Genomic DNA, 19,156 nt, shown 5'->3' with positions numbered 1-19,156 from the left:
CAGGCTCTCATCAAGGATGTCATATCAAAAGCTAAAGACTCTCGGTCTATAATTGATCTTAGTAAGTACGTTTCAGGGTGGATGCCTACTTTAGAGGCTCCTCTCTTCAGTCTTTCTACTGTATGTGGTTTTTTTAAGTCTCATCAACCTTTTGGTCTCCTTAAACTTTATAGACTCTCTCTCTCTCTCTCTCTCTCTCTCTCTCTCTCTCTCTCTTTCATTTCATTTTGTATCTAGGATTTTTGTAGCCATTTTTGGCATCTTAGCGGTATTACGATGAGGCCACCTAGTTGGCGCATCGTTGATGATGTATTTTCCTTTCGGATGATTTTGTGTCCCATAGGCCATGTATGGCCTTCCGTGGACCTTTAATAAAATTTCTTTCTTTCTTTCTTTCTCTCAACACACACGTACACAAGGCAGGAGATCTCATGAGCCCGGAAAACTACAAGACTATTATGATTGGACACGTTATGTCCAAGATCTATGCATTGCTACTTGACACCGAGGTTAGCATGGCGCAGAGATTCGGGGATTCAGAGCCATGGGACAGGCAGGCTTTCGAGTAGATCACGGGACCATGGATCATATACTTACACTCAAGGGGATCATCGAGGTGGCCAGGGCACAGAGACAAAGGGTGTATTGTTGCTTTGTGGACTTCCAAAGGATTTTGACACAATGCCGAGAGCCCGACTCATCAAACGCCTATAGGAGTTGGATACTATCAAGAGATCATCTGGGCAATCATGACACTTTATGAGATAGTCTCGAGTAAGGTTCAAACTGGTGCAAGGTCGACAAAGGAGATAATGAGCACCATTGGGGAGTCCATTATCTCCAACCTTGTTCGGCCTCACATAGATGAGCTTGAGACCTTCATTGGTGGGACCCTATGAGGGACTAGTTGCTCTCTAGCCGGGGATACTTGCTTCATATTCTTCTATACACAGATAATGCGGTCCTACTATCCTCCTCAGCAGAGGGACTCCAATGACACCTAGATGCACTCCATACCTTTTGTGAGACACATGACTTTAAAGTCGACCTTGGTAAAACCAAGGTCATGATCTTCAACACATCCCGGGCAGCCATGCACAAAGAGCACTACCTTGATGGGTTGCCAGCAGAGGTAGTTGCATCCTATAAATGCCTAGAGATCCTGTTCTCCGGCCCGATCTTTATGATGCGACCAACTTTACAAGCTCGACTGAGCAGGGGGTACGTCATGCTGGCCAGACTCAAGCGACCGTGCTGTCATTCTCGCTTCCAGGACCCTCAAACCTGGCAGCCCTTGTTGGGGGCCAAATCTATCAGAGGCCAAGTGGGCTGGAGTTGAGAGGCTTCAGGTTCTCATGCTTTCACGGATGATTCGCAGTAAGACTTCTATCCCACATCAGATAGTTCATCCCCACTACAACTCGATGCAGCATTCCAGGTCATCCCATATCTCTTCCACTCTGTCCTTTCTACATGACCAGAAATTCAAATATAATGACTTGCTGGAGTATGTCCATATGATGACTTGCTGGAGCATGTACATATGATGACTAGCTGGGATATGTCTGCAAACAGCATCTGATAGTAGACCTCTGGAATAAGCAGCAGATAATGTTAATGCATGCAGACAGTAGTCAATAGTTAATTGACTTGGGGAGAATCACGTTCCAAACAGACAGCAGCCTTTTGGAATCAGTAGCAGAGAACCCAGACCTTGGTTAGTAAATCAGAAATTATATCAATGTACTGCTGTAGTAAGGTTGAAGCTAATGTCTTTCTCTGAAGTACCAAGCATGTTAACCTGTAGCATATAGATATCACAGCCTTCTAATGTCTTTCTCTGAAGTACCTGTTTACCTGTAGCATATAGACGCCCACATTTTACAGATCAGCCTTTTAAGAGAAATGACCTCCATTCGAACACCCTATGCCCTCCCATTCAAGTGGTCTCCCATGGTGACTGAAATACATATTACAGCTGCACATGGTTCGTGGAGAACTCTTGGACCGTTTCAACCATGAACAAACCAACATTAAGAGACACGTCCAAAACAAAAAGGTCATCCTAAAATGAGTGAATCTGAGAAGAGGCTGAATTAACTGTGACTTCCCCATTATCAACCTTTAATTTATGACTCAAATATGTTATGGGCAGCCTAACATACTGGACTATTTTAGAGTCTATAAAGTTTTGAGTGCTCCCATTATCCACCTAAAATAAAGCGCCCCCCCCCCTCCCTCTCCATTGACAACCCCTTTTAACCTGAGAGTCGCAAAAGTCTTAGAACCCATGAATAACTCCATGGAAATCTAATAACATGCAGCTTGAGTGTTCGACTGAAGCTCCTCTTTCTTAATAGCACCATTGCCTTCACCATCATTTCTCACATCGCAAGGAAGAGTGCTCAATATTTCTCCAAGAGTTGATCTGATTTTGCAGCTGTTACCCCTCTCACATGCATCCGCTCTTCAAACGTCATCTATACTTATGTCCCAGCTTAATAGGACCCATGATGTTTAACCAACATGGATTCTACATCATCACTATCTGAATTGTCAAATTCTAAATTCTGAGTATCTCAATTCCCTTTTCTTGTGGATACCCAATAAACCACCACGAGTGTTAAACGTAAATGAATCATTGAGATTTTATCTTGATTGTTTGCAGAGTAACGATGGCTTCCACAGCCCCACAGTCCTCCAAGGTAATCTCTTATTCATGAACTGAATCTGCCTCGGAATCAGAAATCTCAATAATCACACTTAGCCTTGTACCATCCTTTGACAGTTCAGCAACCCTCTATTAAGCCATGGCACATAGTTATTCTCAGCCATGTCATCTGTATGTAACTCTAGATGAAGGTGTAATTCCACATGGTGTACACAAACATCTGAGAGGTTGTTGAGGGTGGGTTGAAAACTTCATTCCTAGTTGTAGGTTAGCCTTAAACATAGCTAACCTAGGATTCTGCTTTCCTTCTCACACACCAACAGCTGGAGCTCAGGACATGGAAGATGTGCCAATTAAATTGTAAGCTTGGGCATCTGCATTGGGCAACAGACCGCTTCCCAACAGATTTCTGTAGAAATTCATGGAGCTTCCAAACCCAATTCGAGTTTGATTGGCCCACAGGCCAAGTTTAAATTGCAATCTTGGAATTCTCTGGTAATCTTTACTGAAGCAGATGGTGGCACCACCACCAACTAGGCTTACATGCATTGCAACCTTAGCACTCCGCAGGCTTTGATCTAGCTGGTTCTCCCCGAAATGCATTGCTGCTAATGCATTTAAATATTGAGTATTGTTCGTGACTTAAAGCTACGTCTGATATATTATTACGATCATTTCCATTCTGATAAAGGTCACAAGTTTATAGTGAATGTTAAGCCTTAGAATATTAGGAGGCACAACAGCAGCTAAGTGGTGACACAAGGCACAGTTTTTGTTTTCCTGACAATAAGGACCCAGCACACAACTGACATTTCATAACAGCAAATAATGGAGCCTTAAGGTTTACTAACACCACAGCATGACCCATCACGTTGGAACGCTAATTTCAGCCTCAGCCCTTCACAGCTTTGGATAATGCAAAAAAGACCTTGAATTTGAAGACGTAGATCATGGATCATTTTTTCCCATGACCCATCCAAATTGTTTTCAAACGTTGTATATCAAACCCATGCAATAGCTAGAATAGGGATTATATACGTCATAGACTTTCAGTGCATTTTCACTTTTAGATACAAGGCTTGTGTTGGATGAACTTGCGTCGGTAATACGAATTGGCAAGATTTATATTCTTGTGTTTCCCAACCCAGTCTCTCACGGTCTGGAAACTATGCTTTCTACTGTCAAAGATCTTCAGGAAAAATGTATCCAATCTTTGGGACCAAAAACTCTGCTCCATTATAGAAGATCCAATTACTCACTTTTTCATGCATTAAAACTGCTTTGTCCTTATCCCTCGCTGTCAAATAGATGTGATAAGCACAACCCATTGAAACCTAGAACAATAACCACTACATTGTCTTCAAGCCAGCGATACAAGGTTATCCTACCCTTCTCCAACAGAGTAGACGTGATAGGACATCTTGGCAAAAGCCAGACCGATTGGGTCCTCGAAATTGCCTTCTTGAGTCATTTGCTGGCCAGGTAGCCTAGAAGGAAGAAATGAATTCGATGCTGTTGAGACAGGATTGGGTCTTGAATTTGCAAGGAACTTCGACTGTTCATAAAATCCATCCTCCCAAGTCAGCACGCTGCATTGCATCCAATCAACACATGGAGAGGTCAATGGGATTGTGATAGAAGGAAAAATATTTTAATTGTAGAACGAATGATACTGCGTTCAAAGTTGGACATTTCCATTCAGCAATCATGCAAGATGGACTGCACCACACCCTAACTAGAGCTAAGAAAAGCTCAATTGGAGGTACCTTCGCCTTGACGATAAGTAAGATATTCTTAAGCGACAAGACAATGCACCAGAGATTCCATGTTGTAGAAATCAAAGTTGACAAGTTTCGGCAGAAGTATTGTCTAAAAGAGGAGAGGACAATCTTGGAGCACTCCTAGCAAGAATCTAGAGCAAATTGAAACTCCCAATCCTACAGGCGCATACGTTACATGCGAATTGTCAGTCAACCAAGACTCTAGACGTTGAAAATTAGAACGCAAAAGGTGGTGGAACTGTCCCCGAGACCTTTCGGAAGCCACAGGTCACTTATTTGCCATGGATTCAAAAACCAAAGTAATTAGAGAGGAGGATTTATTGAATGACATCAAAACACTCACGTACGAATTTGCCGTTTCAGCTTCCAAAAGATCGCGTAGCACCATCCATTGTCGGAGCAGAGGCTCCTCAGCGTTTGTTGCAGTACTGAAGCCATCTCTGTTGAGCGCAAGTCAGACTCGGAATTCTTGTGAGCACGGCTCTTCGCAAATCAACTCCTTATACTAACGGTGTGCGAACAACTGGTTGCAGCGAGAAAGGCCCCTATGCTTTGCGACTGCATCTCCCATCCAAGGTGAATATATGCGCAAACATTTGGTTGCAGCGACAAGAGGCTTCTCTGCTTAGTGACTGCATCCTCCATCAAAAGTCCACGTCGAGCTTTAAAGCAGAATCCATCTTTACGTCATTCTCGTCCGGAGCTATCGTTCCTTTTCCACGATTCCAACCAAAAAATATATGGCTGACGAAGTGGACTTTGTATGCTTCCACGCCTTTTTGTGCTCACTTTGTACGTGTTCCACACATGTTTCCATCTCGGTGAGTGGAATTATAGTTGGCGATTGCAATGCCAAGACTACTTTGTGGATTTTCCACACATGTATGCATCTCGGTCATTCCATTTACAGTCGGTGAGTGTAACAGAAAGAGCAACGAAAGAGCAAGGGGCGTTTCTTCTCCCTTTTGGTCAATGGAGGCACAGCCCTTTCCCAGCTCTGTTCCAGGGAAGGTGGAAGCTGTGCAAAGGATCGTTATCTACACCAAGGGTTGAAATTTGGAAAGCAATTGGTGTCTGTGTCGGGCTTGGACTGAGGTGGACTATGACGAAGAAGCAGAAGTGCAATCCTGCATTCGATGCTGGCCAAGGATGGGGTTAGAAGACGAAGAACTCGTGAGTGTTGCTCCTCGCTGAATGCCTTGTCGTGATCAGATCCGCCACCTCCTGCTGTTCTTGGCGATGATGTTGCTGAAAGGTGCGCTAACTGCTTGTAGTGACGCTCATGCAGCGCTCACAACAAAGTGAGCGAGCTCTGGGAGGGGATAGGTGGAGGGAATGTGAACCTTGACGGAGAGGTCTGCGTACTCTGAGAAAAGGCCTGGCTATGGAGGGAGCAGAGCTCGAACGAGAAGGACAGGCTATGGAGGGAAGAGAGGTGGAAGATGATGAAAAAGAGCAGCAAAGGCAACGAAATAAGCACGATGAGAATTACGACGACGAAATCTGGCTATGGAGGGAGCAAAGCTTGCAAGGAATCAAACAACGACGACGAGCAACCACAATTTTCTGGCTATGGAGGAGGAGCAAAGCTTGCACAGAGGTGTAACAAAGAGCAAGAACCTGCTTCTTCTCAGATTTCCGTCGTCTTCCTCAGCTCATCGTGACGTTCTTCGACGGAATTTCTCGCCAGTTCGTCCCGTTGATTTCCGTCCTTGATCACCGGAACAAACAACTCGAACAAGATTTCCGTCTCCGTCAGATCATCTTGACGTTCTTCGACGGAATTTCTCGACGTTGATTTCCAGAAACACCGGAACAGAACACGATGTCCGTCTACGACAGATCATCGTGACGTTCTGCGACGGAATTTCTCGCCCTTGATTTCCATACTTAATCACCGGAAGGTCGGAACAAAAGAACTGCGTCGATCGATCTCTGTGTCGCTCTCGCGTTCTGTAACTAGATGTTTCGTTCGCCACCATCTCTGTCGCTCAAATCGTATAGATCGGTAAGGGCGGTAATAATTCCGTCATCCGCGATGTCCAAAAGCGGCGTCGATGAATGCACTCTCCTACATCACCTTTCTCTCTCGCCGCAAACCTTTCTCTCTCCCCCTACATACTTCGCAGCTCGTCGCGTGCGCTCTTTCTCTCTCGCCCTCGCTCTCTCCTTCTCGCTCTCAATATATTCTCCTCTTCTCCACTATATCAACTCTCGCTCTCTCTCTCTCTCGCTCGCTCTCAGCCTCCTCTACATCAACTCGCTCTCTCTCTCTCTCTCTCAATCTCCTCTACACTCTCCCTATATCAACTCTCTCTCTCTCTCTCTCTCTCTCTCTCTGTGTCTCGCTCTCACCCTCCCCATATCAACCATCTCTCTCGCTCTCAATCTCCTCTACTCTCCCCATATCAACTCTCTCTCTCTCTCTCTCTCTCTCTCTCTCTCAATCTCCTGTCCATCGCCCTATACCCTCCCTATTTCAACCATCTCCATCGCTCTCAATCTCCTCTTCTCTCCCCATATCAACTCTCTCTCTCCCTCCCTCTCTCTCTCGCTCTCAATCTCCTGTCACTCGCCCTATATCACCGTCCAGGGAATCATCAGGGATGCAGGAGAGGACCCTGCAAGACGCATCGATCGCCGATCGATGGCTGCGCTCTCCGACAGGGCGACCAAAGACGAGCATTGAGCGATGTGGGCATGGTGAGCAGCAAGTGGACAGGCATCATGATGAGCGATGGGCGAGTGTAGAGAGGTCCCAAATCCCACAATCTCCAAGTGCAACAAAAGGCCAAACCAGTTTGCTGACTTTTGGAGAATTGGGCTTGGCTTCTAATAAATTCTTGTGGGGCAACTTGGCCTTCACATAAGCTTTCATAGATATCTTGAGAGGGTCCTACTCTTTCTCAAGAGTCCACGTTCAGATTCAACATCTCCAGAGGCCTCAATGCATCGCCACTGCCACCTCCTCTCACCCTGCGCACATGGACACCTTTTGGCAAGCTTGGTTTAGACAAGGTTCCGGCACAAAAGGTGGTCGGATGCCTGACTAATGCAAACGGACTGCACACTCAGGAGACACTCAGGTAGAGCCCAATAGACGAAGGTAATGAAGAACCAGGCAATCAGATTACATTTGCCCCTAACTCCGACAGGGTCAAGCAAGCACCCCCTCCCACCCCCCACCCCCTCCTTCCACCCTTCCGGCAGATTTAGCTTGCATGTGCCCCTGATTCTAATAACTCGAGCCTTGACGGATTGTGATCAGAAACCTCTCAAGTGCCCGATCTATCTGACGACCGGTTTTCCCAATTGCTATGCCTCGACGCATTTCGGGGAGAACCAGCTAGCTCTACATTCGAGTGGCATTTCACCCCTTATCACATCTCATCTGCTAATTTATCAACATTAATCTGTTCGAACCTCCACTTAGCTCCCGCCTGTTTTCACAACTGTTGTGCCTCGACGCATTTTGGGGAGAACCAGCTAGCTCTGGGTTCAAGTGGTAGCATTTTACCCCTGACCACATCTCCTCCGCTGGTTTTTCAACATCAATCGGTTCAAACCTCCACTTAGCTCTACCCAAGCTTCATCCTAGTCATGAGCAAATCACCTAGGTTCATGTCTATAAGCAATGACAATTGGCCTATCTAGACTCACTTTCACTACAGTCCCTTAACCATATCAGTCGTCGATTCATTCTTTAACCGGCACACCATCAAAGAGATCCAAGAGGAAATCCAACACAAAGCATTGCTAAAACACCCCTTGATTTCCAAAGTGTGGCAACCGATAGAAATTCAAGCTAATTCCACGTGTTCTAGGGACACCTGCTGGTAGCTATAGAAGTTGGCTCCATTGCTTCCATCCCAAAAAAAGCAAAGGAGTCATTGCATGCAACTAGTGGAGGAGCTTGGTTCACAACATGGATGAGCAATCGCCAATCAAGGGTTGGCTGAGTTGGAGTTGGTAGAAGAGTCAATGAGAGATTTATGCCCTCCATGGACTATACTATGTAACAAAGAATTGGTGGGAATACAATTCCCTCATAGCAAGTTGTCAGGGATTGTTGCCCCTCCAAGTTGGGATTTCCAAGGCATCTCTATCCCAGATATACTCTCCAAAACCCTATCAAGATTTTACTTATCCCTTGTTTCGAAATCCACATTATCTATTGTTCAATTTTATTGACCTACAACTTGCACATTTCAAAATGTAAAAACCACCAAGAAGGCGTTGCAAAAGGACTTGAAGCTACTCCTTGAGATATCAATGTTAACCACAGTTTTTTGTTTTCTCGCGTTATAGGTGTACTCCTTCTGTAGAGAAGCTTAGATGGAACTCTTCAAGTCGCATATTATCTTCTGAGTTGTAAATATAGCTAATAAAATTTTCCATCTTGAATAAATTTTGTTAAATTTGATTAGCCACAAGAGAAATCTTTATTTATCACATTTGGATAAATTCGGAATCTCTGTCTCCCCATATAAGAGCACAATGATCTTATGATAAGTCAAACGGGGCATATTTGGATGTGATCGACAACTAACTTTGGTCAAAGCAATTTTCACATTGCCATCACATGTTCTCAGACATGGGAGGGCAAAATTTATGCTCGACTCACTAAACTAAGGGGGGACTTGTTGAACCTAATGCATGCAAATGGAAAGAATGGCCACATCTGTGCCATGGGGGTCCTCCCTTTTTATCCTCCACATCTTCTCATTATTTATAGCTATCATGGATTCATGTTGTGTCTCCTCTTTGTCCATCCAAGTAGGGCATGATCTCCGAAGAAGATTTCTCTAATTTGCGCCAAAGGGGTCCTATCTTTTTGTCCTCCACATCTTCTCATTATCTATAGTTATCATAGATCCATGTTGCATTTCCTCTTTGTGTATTCATCCTCTCATTATCTATAGTTATCATAGATTCATGTTGTATTTCCTCTTTGTCCATCCAAGTTGAGCATGATCTCCGGAGAAGATTTCTCCAATGCCACCCTCCAACATGGCACACTCTTGCAAGTCAACATCAATCATCTATGCCCAAGCTCGTCTCAAGAAGCTTGAAAGAAATATTTTTAAAGCCATGCTTTTTTTTATTGTTGCTACAAAATGTGTAAAAGTTGTAGGCTCCCCAATAAGCTTAAATCATCTATAGATTTGTGATTCATTTTTGAAAACTTTTTTGCAGTAGGAAATGTTTATAGATTATGGTCAAACTCAAGCTAAGAAAGCGATCGTGTTTATAGATTATAGATTATGTTTATAGATTATAGTCAAACTCAAGCTAAGAAAGCAATCATGTGTGCAAACTTTTGAATCGGTTTGTCAAACACATTTGATAAAAAAGAAATAAAGAGGGAAATTTTCTACATGTAAAGCCACAAAGAACGCCACTTCTCCCGTCTCCTTCACACATTCGTAAGGAAAATTTCTATCCATGCAAGGCACACTTCATGAACAAGAAATCCAAAAGGGACTTTCATAGAGCATTAATCATTATAATGCTATCTCTTTATATCAAAGAAACTAACCCCCACGTGCAAACAAAGTATGGACAATCCTACATCTAAATGTGTGAAGCACATACCCACAAGTTAAAAAAAGCATGGACAATTTTACTATATGTGTGAATAACACACCCACGAGTTCAAAAGGAGCTTGGCAATGAAGGTCTCACCAATAGGAGCTTATAGCATAGATATTCAAGCCTATGTGTGAACCTGATACCCACACCCCACTATTATATGCTCAAATGGGGCCTTATATCTAATATTCGATTGATTTTAGACTTGGAGCACCCCAAGATTATATGCTCCAATGAGGCCTTATATTTAATATCCTAGTGACTTTAGACATGGAGCACCCCACTAAAACAAATCCATTCTTCCTCAATTATTAATAACCCATTGTGGTCTTTGTCCTTCATCCTCATCTCCTAACAATGCAACTAGATTGACTAAATCTCCAAGGGAGACAATTCTCCTTGTCAAAGAATGTTTCCATGCTCCATAGAAGGGCAAAGAAAGGGGGGGAGGTGTTTAACTCCATGATTGAGACAAGCACATAAATGGCTCGTCTTTTTGAGAGCACTAGCATGTTCGCCCCCCCCCCTAGCCCCTCAAAACTAATAATAAACTACCATTGGAACCTTAGTCAATCGTGCATCGAGGAGTTCAACCTTAGACATAAAATGTATTGCTAGGGCAATCCTTTAGTGTCCTCCAAATTCATTACTTGCATGCTAAATACATTTCCCTTTGTTAAACACTCTCAAAAAATCTCCCCCTCATTGTATTCTTCACTGTCTCTAAGCACTTTGATCATGGAGCCTTGTTTCTCTTAGGTATCTTTCTTCATAGCATGAAGACAAAATCAAAGAATGTTACCTCAAAGATTAAGATGCATAATTCATAATGGTTCTATACTCATCGATTGCCAATATTTTTTTCTAGCTAGATAATGTCAATAGAAATCATCCAATAGAGCATATAAAGTTTCTACTACCTAACTTGCACATCATTGTGCCACCAATTTAAAGGTGCAATAAAGGTATCAACATTCTACCCCTTCCATGATGGTAAGTCTATTCTTAGCTCCTCTTAATCTTACAACCTTAAAGCCCACTAATCTATTAGGGGTATGGATATTATTGCATAGATGCACTTTGACCAACGGTGCTAAAGGTACGTTGAAAGCTCAAAAGCCATATTTCAAAATAACCATTATGATTAATTTAGGCATTCTTTGGAACGCTAAGAATCTTTACAATCACAAAATGCTCACCCCAAAATGAGGTTTCCTATTCGTCACCATACATGTTTGAATAATAACCACAATATATCCTTATCAACAAGACCATTGGTTGCATCCACTATTTGGGCCTACAATATCTTGCATAAATATGAAGTTTCAATTGGTTGGCATGTGAAGAGAGTGGGAGAGAAGTAAGGAATCTCACTTGCAGCTTTCTCACATACACAATGGGGGAATACACACAAAGGTGGAGGCTGAAAATAGTTTTCCTCTTCTTAGGTGTGAAAGCCAAAAGAACTCTCTCTAGGTACAAAAGGAATAGGTGAACCCTATATGTGGGTTTCAAACCAAACTTAGCTAACCTAGGTGGAATTCTAACTAAGCCACTAACTAGAGTACATAAAGATAGCTGTCATCCAACTATTATTCATGGGTGGTGTACCAACCACATTTGCAACTAACAAGTCGGTGACATAAATGCACAATGGTCACCCTAGCATATCATGAGTGGAGCCCGATATCTCAACACTCCCCCTTGAGCTCAATCCCAATTCCTACACACCAAGTAGGTCTTTGAATTTGCGCAGCTTCTCTGCACCCAATGCCTTTGTGAATATGTCAGCTACCTAATCCTCTGTGCGAACATAAACTAGATTAATAAAGCCTAGTAGAACCTTCTCCCGCACATAGTGATAATGCACCTCACTGTGCTTTATTCTAGCATGATAGCCTGGGTTATTTGCCAAGTGTATACTGCTCATGTTGTCATAATAAATGATAACTGGCCGATCTGTAGACTGATGCATATCATAAAGTAGCTTACGCAACCAAGCTACCTCACATGCAGCCATCGCTGCACCCCTGTACTCAGCCTCTGTGCTCGACAAGGCAACTGTAGGCTGTTTCTTGCTGCTCCAAGTGACTACAGCACTCCCAAAAGATAACACATATCCACTAGTAGATCGTCTATCAGAAATACTACCAGCCCAATCAGCATGTGTATTAATGCAATTGTATCTGAACCCCAGTCTCATAAAATAGTCCATACTGCAATGTGGACTTCACATACCTTAGTATGCGTCTAGCCACATCCAAATGCGGTTTCCTTGAAGCCTGCATAAACTAACTTACCAACCCAATAGCATAGCTCAAATCTGGCCTGGTAATAGTCATATAAATCAAACTTCCTACTATGCGTCTGTACATAGTAGGGTCTTCCAGAAGCTCACCTGCATCTGCGCTCAACTTCACATTCTACTCCAAAGGAACTGAAATAGGCTTATAGCTTGTCATCCCATATTTGGATAGCATGTCCAATCCATACTGCCTCTACAAGAGACATATCCCACTTGTGGATCTAATCACCTCAATGCCCAAGAAGTAACACAGCTCTCCCAAATCCTTCATCTCAAACTTTTGCTTCAATAGCATTTCACATGAAGGATATCTTCATCACCATCACCTGTGATGATCAAATCATCAACATAAATGACAAGCAGCATAATCCCTTTCTCTTTTTTTCTCACATAAAGTGAGAAATCTGCCTTGGAAATCTGAAAGCCAATAGTGACAAGATACTATCCTATCTTGTTAGACCATGCTCTGGGTGCTTGCTTCAAGCCATACAAGGCTTTCTTCAACCTACAAACAAACTCAGGATGAACAGCATGCACATAACCTGCTAGCTGCTCCATATAGACCTCTTCTTGCAAATCACCATGCAAGAAGGCACTCTTTACATCCATCTAATGTAAAGACCATCCCTTTGATGCAGCCATAGCAATGACTGCTCTTATGGTTTCCATCCTTGCAACCGGACTGAATGTTTCTTCATAATCAATGCCATATGTCTGTGCATACCCCTTGACAACTAATCTTGCCTTGTATTTGTTCACAGAACCATCTGCATTGTGCTTCACCTTATAAACCCACTTGCAACCAATTGCATTCTTGTCTTTAGGCAAAGGCACCAATTCCCATGTAGCATTTGTAGGTTCTTGGTGATATTTGGGACATGAAATACATCAGATAGGTATTTCTTTTTCCCATCCTCCATAAACAAAGGAATTTTACCAATCTGCACAATAGGATGTGCAGTATCATCACCAGTATCCACAAATCCTGGTCTTTCCATTTTCCTTGCATCTTGCATCCATTCTGCATGACTTCTCATGTGGTTTGACACACCTGAGTTAACTTACCACACATTATTGCTTTCTTCTACACTTGTCACAAAATTGGTCATGTGCTGCACCATAAATAAACGCTCATTTCTGTCATCACCCTGTCTACTGGAGGATGCATAATTGCCTTGCTACAATTTTCCAGTCATGATGTCATTCTTCTTTTTATAGCAGTCTTTAACCATACGACCCATTTTGCCACAGTAGTAGCATTCAACATTGCTGTTTGCATTTTGGCCTCTCTGCCATCCACCATGACCTCTTTGGCTCCTCCTGCCTCTAAAGCTACCATGTCGTCCTCCATAGGACTGGTTTTCTTGAATTTCTGCCACGGCCTCTAGATCGGCCTGCTCTACCTCTTCCAGCATTTGAGTAGAAGACAGTTTCTTTTGAAGTTCCTCCTGAAGAAGATGCACCACCATTTCTTTGCTCTTCATAAATTAGAAGAGCAATCAACTCCTCAAAATCAGGAAAATTCTCATGGACAGCAATGGATGTATGGAATTGTGCATAATCCATTCAAGGTCATAGAAACTACATCATCTTCCACTGGCAACCCAATAGAAGCAAGTGCATTTGCAATCTTCTTCACCTTCATGTGGTAGTCATTGATGCTCATATTTTCTCTCTGCACATTATGCAACTCCTGCTTGAGCTGCATTTTCCTGGCTTGCGTATTTGTGCTATACATTTTTGTCAAAGTATCCCACGCTTCCTTCGGCGTGCTTGCATCCTGAATATGCACAATCATAGAATCTAAAATACTAATAGACAACTAGTACATAACTTTTCTGGCTCTCTCATGCTAGCCTTTAAATGCCTACAACTCCTGTTGATCGGGAACATTAGGAATAACTGGTTCTTGTTCAGCTCCAATTATGAACTCCCAATAGCCTTTTCCCTTAAGGAAATTCGTCATTCTAAACTTCCATGCTTGGAAGTTGTTCTTGTCAAGATTTTCAGTGACTATTTGTGAAAAAGCATCAGACGCCAATCTGCAAAACTGTCAAAAGTGGTATTTGACTAGACAGTCGCTTCCTAGTGATGATTTTGCATCAACAGGCAATAAGAATGATTCTGTCACTCCCAATATCTCTATGCACAGGCATACGATGCAATTTCTACGGCAACTTTTCACCGACCTGCGGAACAATGGTCGCACAGCAAAAACAAGGCACTTTTTTGAGTGCTTGCAGAAAACTTCCACCAACAAAATGGGCCTAGAAATGGCCTCTAATAAAAAAAAAAAGTCACCAAGGGCTTAGCCCTTACCCACAGCATATACTACCCTCTCACCACACCGCAAAGGGCAGCCCAATCTAAGACAGTGCACTGTTGCACTTTTCGACTGTACTACTTGCAGAGATTTGCTCCCAAACTCGAAAAAGGAAAGCAACACTGATCCTCTTACCAGGACACTGCGAACTTGGTTTGCTTTCTTGAGCTCCTTACCATGAACCGAGCTCTGATATCATGTGAAGAGAGTGGGAGAGAAGTAAGGAGTCTCACTTGCAGCTTTCTCACATACACAATGGGGGAATACACACAAAGGTGGAGGTTGAAAATAGTTTTCCTCTTCTTAGTTGTGAAAGCCAAAAGAACTCTCTCTGAGTACAAAAGGAATAGGTGAACCCTATATGTGGGTCTCAAATCAAACTCAACTAACCTAGGTGGCATACTAACTGAGCCACTAACTAGAGTACATAAAGATAGCTATCATCCAACTATTATTCATGGGTGGTGTACCAACCACATCTGCAGCTAACAAGTCGGTGACATAAATGCACAACGGTCACCCTTGCATATCACAAGTGGAGCTTGATATCTCAACATGGCCTAGGTACTACAACACTTCATGCTAACCTTTTAGCATTGAGTTGGGTTAAGCCCATTTTGATAATGATAGTTGGTAGCATTGCATCATTTTATTTGTGCTAATCTCATACACATGCACTTGCATGTATATGTGTGTGATGTATGTGCATGTGCATGCGTAAAAATGTGTGTTTGTGTGTGCGCACATGCGCGTGTCCATGTGCATGCGCATACGCATGCATGCATGCATGAGAGAGAGAGAGAGAGAGAGAGAGAGAGAGAGAGAGAGAGAGAGAGAGAGAGGTGTTTCAATTAATAGTTAAACACATCCAAAAGCAGCAAAGGGCATAAAGATCTTCTTCACAAAATTTCCTTATAGCAATGAATTATCATCCTTGAAAATGTTGCATTCTTGGCAAATATATAAGCATTAAAGGAAAATTATGTAATCCTCTTTACTGAATTTAACTTTTTTCCCTACATTTGCCATTTTGAGTATATCTCTAGATGATAATTATATGACAAACAAAATGCACATCAGTTATTAGTTTTGGTCGCTCGAGATCAAGCTTCCACTATACTCCCTCCATACGTAACAAAGGGTGACCATGCAAAGAAAGGACTTTAGCTCTTAGAAGGCAGAGCACAGGAAAGGAAGCTAATTGATAGAGACTAAAGAAGCTCTATCCACCCATGTGAGACATCAACTAATTGCCCAAGTTCAAGTAGTAGCAACCCAAGCGGGAACCTCTGAGATGAAATCTGTAAGAAAACAATACGTCATTTGTGCTCAACAGATAACAGGATCTCGTACGCAAGAGAGAAAACAAGATAGTATGGAGAATAAAAAATTTGATTACTATAAAACCAATACAATAGATGGCGCTGCCTCCCAACCGTGTGCTCCTGTGAAAGAAGCTTCGATGGCATGCTAGAAATAGTAGAAGACGGAGGCTGGATACTAAGGAATCAGGGTTGCTGTAGCCAATGATGAAATGGGCTTCACGGGCTTGCTCTTTTATAGCCACTAGTTGTAGTAGATTAGGCTCAATTGGGTAACCAACCCAGTCCGCCCAAAACGGTCGACTGGGGGTCGGTCCCAAAATAGGCCATCGACCATACAATAGAATCGGTCGCCGTTTAGCCCAGAGCCATCTGGGATCATCTGAGGCTCCAAACGGGCTCTATAACCTGAGAGTGGGCTGCCTCGGGAAATGCTACGTCTACCCTCAGTGCGGTCAGTCAAGGGATGCCTTCCCGCACTTGCATGTAGCCTAGTTGGCAGTGTGCCAACTCTATCTAAAGCCGTCCAGCCATCAAGCCACACATGGCTCCCATCTGGTGTCCAAACCAGGACCTACCGGATAACTGAGCTACTCAAATGCCTTCTCCTCATATGGGGACTTACAAGTAGAGTTAGCTACTTCCCGTGTAGTTACACGAGAGTGGAGCATTGATATCTAACAAAATCACCAGCACATTGTCTAGCAAAGCTAGCTAAGCTCTAGCATCCACCCAAGATAGACACTATGAGCACTAGAAAGTCAAGTGAAGATGTTGAACCAAAGCACCAGCTTTGCCATAAAGGAGAAAACTGAAAAACTCAGGATGACAGAATGAGTAAAGGAGAGGGGGCATGACATAACTGCATGGTAGCACATAGAAGGGGGAGGCGGCTGAAGAATTAAGCTTGACAGGTCACATCTAAAGCCCTCTCGATTAAAGTACTATAACATCTCATTGAATAGTGCTAACGAGCAAGTAAACCACTAAAATAGAGGATAAATAGACCCCCTAACATGTATGTAACAACAAATTCTAAGCCAACCAAATTATCACTAATCCCCTCTATCTAACAATGGCAGAAAACTCATCTCAATACCTCAAACCGCCAAGCCCTCTTAGCCTAATAAAAGTAACTAATCAATGTTTTATACTATGAGACCAATAGACCACTTTCGCTCATTTTATAAAAAAACCTATAACTGAAGAAGGAAAAAATTGACTTCCAATCAACACGTGCAAATAAAATTCAGTCACTTGTTAAAGATAGGTAGAAATCTAGTGCAAATCTAAGAAATTCTTAAATAATCCACCTCTTTGTTAGAACTTGACACTAAAAATTGCCAAAGAGTCTAGAAACATCTAGCCACCCATACAACGACTCTATAAAGTACCAAAAGAATCAAACCTCCGAGCCCAACAAAAGACAATTGAAACTGCCTAGACAAGTCAATCCCTCAAAGAATCACCAAACCTTAATCAACAAGACCTCAACCAATGAATCCACTTTTGAAAACCTACCTTTAAAAAATCCAATTGCTACAACTATCGCAAGATCGTAAAATGGCATAGTATAATAGAAATGACTTATGTTTTGTTCATCTAACTTCATCAAAATTGAAATATATATCAGTTCTCCATGCAAATGGTTTGTAGACTACAAAAATCATTCACAACAGATGTATGTGAAAATTATCCATTGTTCACGTGGTAAGCATGAAAGTTCATTAAACTTTGCAAAATTTCATCGGGTGGAGTCCGATCCTTTACACCCCATGACACACACTCGGTTGTGGTCTTTTGTAGCTACATTGTAGTGTTCACTTTTATTTTGTATACCACTTTAAAGCTAGTATTGTCCTAGTATGTCTTTTCAATTTTGATTTTGGTGTGTGTGTGTGTGTGTGTGCACGCGTGCACATGCGCATGTGTGCATGCATGCATGCATGTGTGTGTGTGTGTCCATGTGCATGCACAGACGCATGTATGTGTGTGATTGCACACATGCATGAGAGAGAGAGAGAGAGAGAGAGAGAGAGAGAGAGAGAGAGAGAGAGAGAGAGGTTTCAATTACTATAGACACATCCAAAAGCAACAAAGGACATGACAATCTTCTTCACAAAATCTGCTTATAGCGATGAAATATCATCCTTGAAAATGTTGCATTCTTAGCAAAAGAAAAAGCATTAAAGGAAAATTAACTAAACCTCTTTTATGAATTTAACTTTTTTCCTACATTTGCCATTTTGAGAATATCTCTAGATGATGGTTATATGACAAACAAAATGCACATCAGTTGATAAGTTTAGTTGAGTAAAAGTTTTCCATGGAATATAAAAGTGCAGTGCTACAAGTAATAATGTATAAAGTATATTCCATTTTTCAATATTATAGATCATAAACATCACAGGTTAGCATATGAAATCTTTGAGAATCTAGCCTTACATGAAGAGAATAGATGACCTCACCATGTATATGAAAATGCAAGTTTGAAGCCAACATGAGCTATTGGAGAAAATATGACTCTTGTATGCTTTAAGTCCTTAGCTATATAACATATTAAAATCTAAGTTTTCACAATCCAATGAAATGAAAATTTTGATAATGTTAACAAAATTTTAGAAATCTAGATTTTATCTTCACCTATATACTACTAATATATCAAGAGCATTCATAAGATCAAAGGAAGTTTTATATGCATAAGTTTTAATCAAAAGATGATAGGAACATTTCCTACAATTGTACTTGATTTCTCCAGAATAACTATGATCATAATGCCAAAGCAAATTTGGTTTCCCACTATTAATCTTAGGTTACCATTCCCCCCTGACCAATTTGCTTGTCACAAGGAAAGATAATACTTCAACTCTTTATTGCTCTAAAGAACAAATGAAATGCATTTCTATATTGCAAAATCATATGTAGAAATCATAGACAAGTACATAAGATAAGAATTCAACACTTTGTTGCTCTAAAGTAGACATAGCATCTATTTGCCTCCATAAAAAATATTGCTTTTTCATGCAAGATGTCATCAGCTACAATTGCATGCCTTTTGGTGGTGGAAATATATGGGGCAATTGTTTGAAAAAAAATTAATAATCAAAAAAAGAAAATTTCCTTGTGTTGGGGGTTATGATCCATATCACTCTACTATATGAA

At 41.9% G+C, this 19,156-nt stretch overlaps 1 protein-coding gene across 5 annotated transcripts in view; it reads right to left on the bottom strand.

Moving 5' to 3' along the window:
• Positions 1-6,746, bottom strand: part of LOC147879761 (transcription factor EMB1444-like) — a 99,741-nt gene extending 92,995 nt beyond the window's left edge. For 3 of the 5 annotated variants that reach the window (XM_087371550.1, XM_087371548.1, XM_087371546.1), the window contains exons 1-2: positions 4,796-6,746; positions 4,060-4,260 (exon numbers count right to left, since the gene is read on the bottom strand). In XM_087371550.1, the coding sequence (XP_087227676.1) occupies positions 4,060-4,260; positions 4,796-4,890 (296 nt within the window). In that variant the 5' untranslated portion in view covers positions 4,891-6,746. The remainder of the gene's footprint in view (positions 1-4,059; positions 4,261-4,795) is intronic. The other 2 variants (XM_087371547.1, XM_087371549.1) reach the window with 2 other exon arrangements.
• Positions 6,747-19,156: the final 12,410 nt, after the last annotated feature.

This window comes from Dipteris shenzhenensis, chromosome 33, assembly GCF_047967505.1.
Source record: "Dipteris shenzhenensis isolate YYH24624 ecotype China chromosome 33, Dip_SZ_1.0, whole genome shotgun sequence".
Taxonomy (NCBI): domain Eukaryota; kingdom Viridiplantae; phylum Streptophyta; class Polypodiopsida; order Gleicheniales; family Dipteridaceae; genus Dipteris; species Dipteris shenzhenensis.
The sequence above is the reverse complement of the archived record's forward strand: the minus strand, read 5'-3'. Positions and strand labels throughout refer to the sequence as shown.